The 3236-nt window shown below is 49.8% G+C and overlaps 1 protein-coding gene and 1 non-coding gene across 2 annotated transcripts; both read left to right on the forward strand.

The window, feature by feature from the left end:
* The first annotated feature begins 2018 nt into the window (after positions 1-2018).
* Pmar_PMAR008330 lies at positions 2019-2094 on the forward strand. The gene has a single exon. It is a non-coding gene; the product is annotated as a tRNA-Glu (tRNA).
* A 427-nt stretch (positions 2095-2521) lies between these two features.
* On the forward strand, positions 2522-3027 carry Pmar_PMAR008331 (hypothetical protein; the record flags this gene model as incomplete). The annotated part of the gene is made up of 4 exons (XM_002772349.1): positions 2522-2587; positions 2646-2755; positions 2804-2899; positions 2943-3027. 4 exons carry the CDS (start codon positions 2522-2524, stop codon positions 3025-3027), a joined length of 357 nt encoding a protein of 118 aa, XP_002772395.1.
* Positions 3028-3236: the final 209 nt, after the last annotated feature.

Raw genomic sequence — 3236 nt, forward strand, 5'->3', positions numbered from 1 at the left:
ATCAGCGACCCGGAGTTCCTAGGTTTCTCACAGTTCATCGCCTTGGGCCTTTTTATTGTCCTGGAGGCGTTAAGAGTATACCACACCCACCTGAAGATCGTCAAGAAACTATCGGGGTACCTCGTGCAGTACTTGGATGGTAAGGACCCGAGCGACGGAGGCATCATCTTTACTCATATATCCCTTCTATTGGGCTTGTCCATTCCTGTATGGTTCGAGCTTGGATACTCTAGTGAGTTTTCAGTACTACGAGCATCGGCAGGCATCCTCTCGGTGGGGGTGGGAGATGCGATGGCGGCCTGTGTTGGAGTCACCGTGAGAGGACCTAAGATTCCGGGGGCGGAGCGACGCACTATTGCGGGCTTGATTGGATTTGTAGTCTCTGCGATGGGTTATGGTTTAGCTGTCATGACCGGGGGCGATTGGGCTGTGATGTGGCGAAGGAGTGGTATGGCAATTTGCGCCACAGCGTTTTTGGAGTGCTATATCACGAGTATTGATAACCTCGTCCTTCCTGTTTATATGCTGGCGTTATTGGCCTTCTAACTCGGCTAGTTGTGTATCAATTTCTGTACCAAAATTGGTCGCGTTTGTCACATCCGGGAGAGCGACAAGCTTTGAATTTTCATGAGTACGGCCCTACTAGGAAGGGAATCAGCAGAGACTGCAGAGGACGAACGTTTATGGCGATCGACATACCGTACCTACTTTCGGAACACCGCGACGGTGGTATCGGCTGGGGCCCTGAGGATGCTAGTGGACTCGGTCGTATTGACTTTGCTGGGGGAAGACCCTCGAGCGATGGACTTCGCTTTCGCATCTCGGTGCCAACGGAACAGTTTCAGTGTGTGTCTACTAGCAGGTAATCGCTCTATGATGGCTTGGCTAATTTGATATGCACATACGCGTTTTCCGAGATTAGTGAGAGTGAATCACTTGTGGATGTTATAGTCTTAAAAGGTTACTTTTATCACCACACATGTTCGTCGAAATGTTCATATTGTTTATGCGATATAGTTTCAGATCGATTCGAATTCATCATGGATAGTATGTGTGTGAAATGTGATATGTAACTATGCAGATGATGAGGGAATAAGACGTTTATAATATGATGATTACACTGGAATTACATCCGTTTTACGTGAAGTGGCGTAATACTCGGTGAAAATGCCGATATTCGCGGTGGTATGCAGTAGTCGTGGAATATATTTTTCGCTAGTGTTTTTCATATCACGGCTCGTGAAACTCCACTGTATTTATGAGTTTGTCTATATATTATCAAATAGAGTATACCTACTACGGTGCGTGTCAATTTGGTGTGCAAATGTGTGCTATTTCCCGAGATTAATGAGAATAAATCTGAAACTATATCGCATATACAATGTAATATGAACATGTGTTGTGATGAAAGCCCCCGTTCGCGACAACTTGTTCACTGTAATTCGTCCTCTAAAATGACACACATTTGCATATCAACTGTATATTTGGAATAGCTCGCAAATTGACAAGTACTATAGGTATGTGCGAGTTCCTGGTGTGCTTGCTCCTCACGGGCGTCTTCGTGTGGCACCTCCAAGAAAAGCTGGGAGATCCCTACTGTAACCGATGGTGCGCTCGAACGTTCTCTTGGTCGGTCCTTACCGGAGCTGCCGAATGGGTTCCTATCACAATACTGTCCGCGAAAGTAGCAGTAGTGGTGAGTTACGCTGGCAAGGCCTGGTCCTGGCTAGAGTGGATTATGGTCGCCTTCCTCGCGCTTGGGTCGACCTTGGTGTGCACGTTGAGTGTTAATGCGGCCCTGCGTAGAAGCGGTGGTAGTATATTCATACCGCACCATATGAGACACTACCTCCTACTACTATTCATGTACTGTATGGGGACTAGCGTGGGGACTGCGTGGTGGCTGATCATGTGAGGGGGAGGGGAGGGGGGGAATCCGAGATCGGGTTGACGACTGTGAAAACTTCTCCTCCTTTCCCTTTCCCTGCCTCCTCTCTTTTCTCGTATTGTTGATTGGGTGAGTTTTAGATCAGTAGGTAGAGCGTGTGACTCTCAATCTCAAGGTCGGAGGTTCGATCCCACCTCCTGTCTTTGTGTTCGGCTGACCGGCATATCGTTTCTCCACAGATATGTGACCTTCCTCAAGCCCCACCCTTCCTCACTAGCACTGTCCATCTTCTGGGCCATCGTCGTATCAGCATGCGCAATGCTTTTCTACAAGCGTTTTGGTCCCGAGCCGATCATGCCCCATGGCAATCACACCTCCACGTCACTGCGTCGCTCCGCCCTCAGTTTCTTGGTATATGCGAGCGTAGTCTGCATGGTGAATGCAAATCATTCGGCGATCAAGGCGATAGTGCAGAGTATGCATTTCTTCAAGTTCCCGACGGGAGTGGACGTGGAGGGCCTGGCACTGCTGGCCTACACTGCGTGGTTCGTCACGATGTTCGCCGCTTTTTTTGGATATTGGATTACGCGGGCAACACGAATAGGGTTTGGAGTATCGACTCGTTTCTCACGAATGGCTGCTGGTGAGGACACCATAGAGAGCCCTTGGGGGGCCTTGGCAGAACAGAGCGCATTGACGGTAATAGTAGCATACTGCTTGGCTTGAGGCCCTTCTTAGAGCTGTTGAAGCTCTTCAGGTCATGGCATTCGACTTCCTTTCCCTCCTCTCAGCCTTCCAATGGGGTAGCGTCTTCATGGGCTCTTTCGTACTGCTCGTCGGCTCCTGGGCTATGCGCTTCCCACTGACGTAATTCGGGATTTTCCAGATAGGTGGTAAATGAAGCCCATCGTATAGTTACGTTATAGGGTGCACCATCTACGCCACAGCGGTGTTAGGAGGAGTGTGTTGGTTCTGTCGTGCTTACATCCCTAGCGATGCTGAGAAGGCTATGTGAGCCCGCGGTCTTCCCCATGCGTGGCCGAGCACAAGGCAGGTACGATCAGTCTGGGCTGCCGTTCCACGATGAGGAGATGACCATGCGTCGAGCCGACGATGTTCCTCCAAGTGGTATGGAATAGGGGTTTACGCCAAATTGAACCACGTACTTTTGTGACCATCGTTTCCTCTGTCTGCGTCTTTCGGGTTGAGGGGCTGCTAAGGTTGGCCCCAGGACATTTGAGTAATGCAAACTTCCAAATTTTCCCTGTCGGCACCGCCAGCGGCGCGGCTTCCAGCTAAGAAATCGACGATCCTGAGGTCTCTGGATTCGCTCAAGGTAGTAAAGCTT

The sequence above is a fragment of the Perkinsus marinus genome (genome assembly GCF_000006405.1).
Source record: "Perkinsus marinus ATCC 50983 genomic scaffold scf_1104296961402, whole genome shotgun sequence".
NCBI lineage: Eukaryota > Perkinsozoa > Perkinsida > Perkinsidae > Perkinsus > Perkinsus marinus.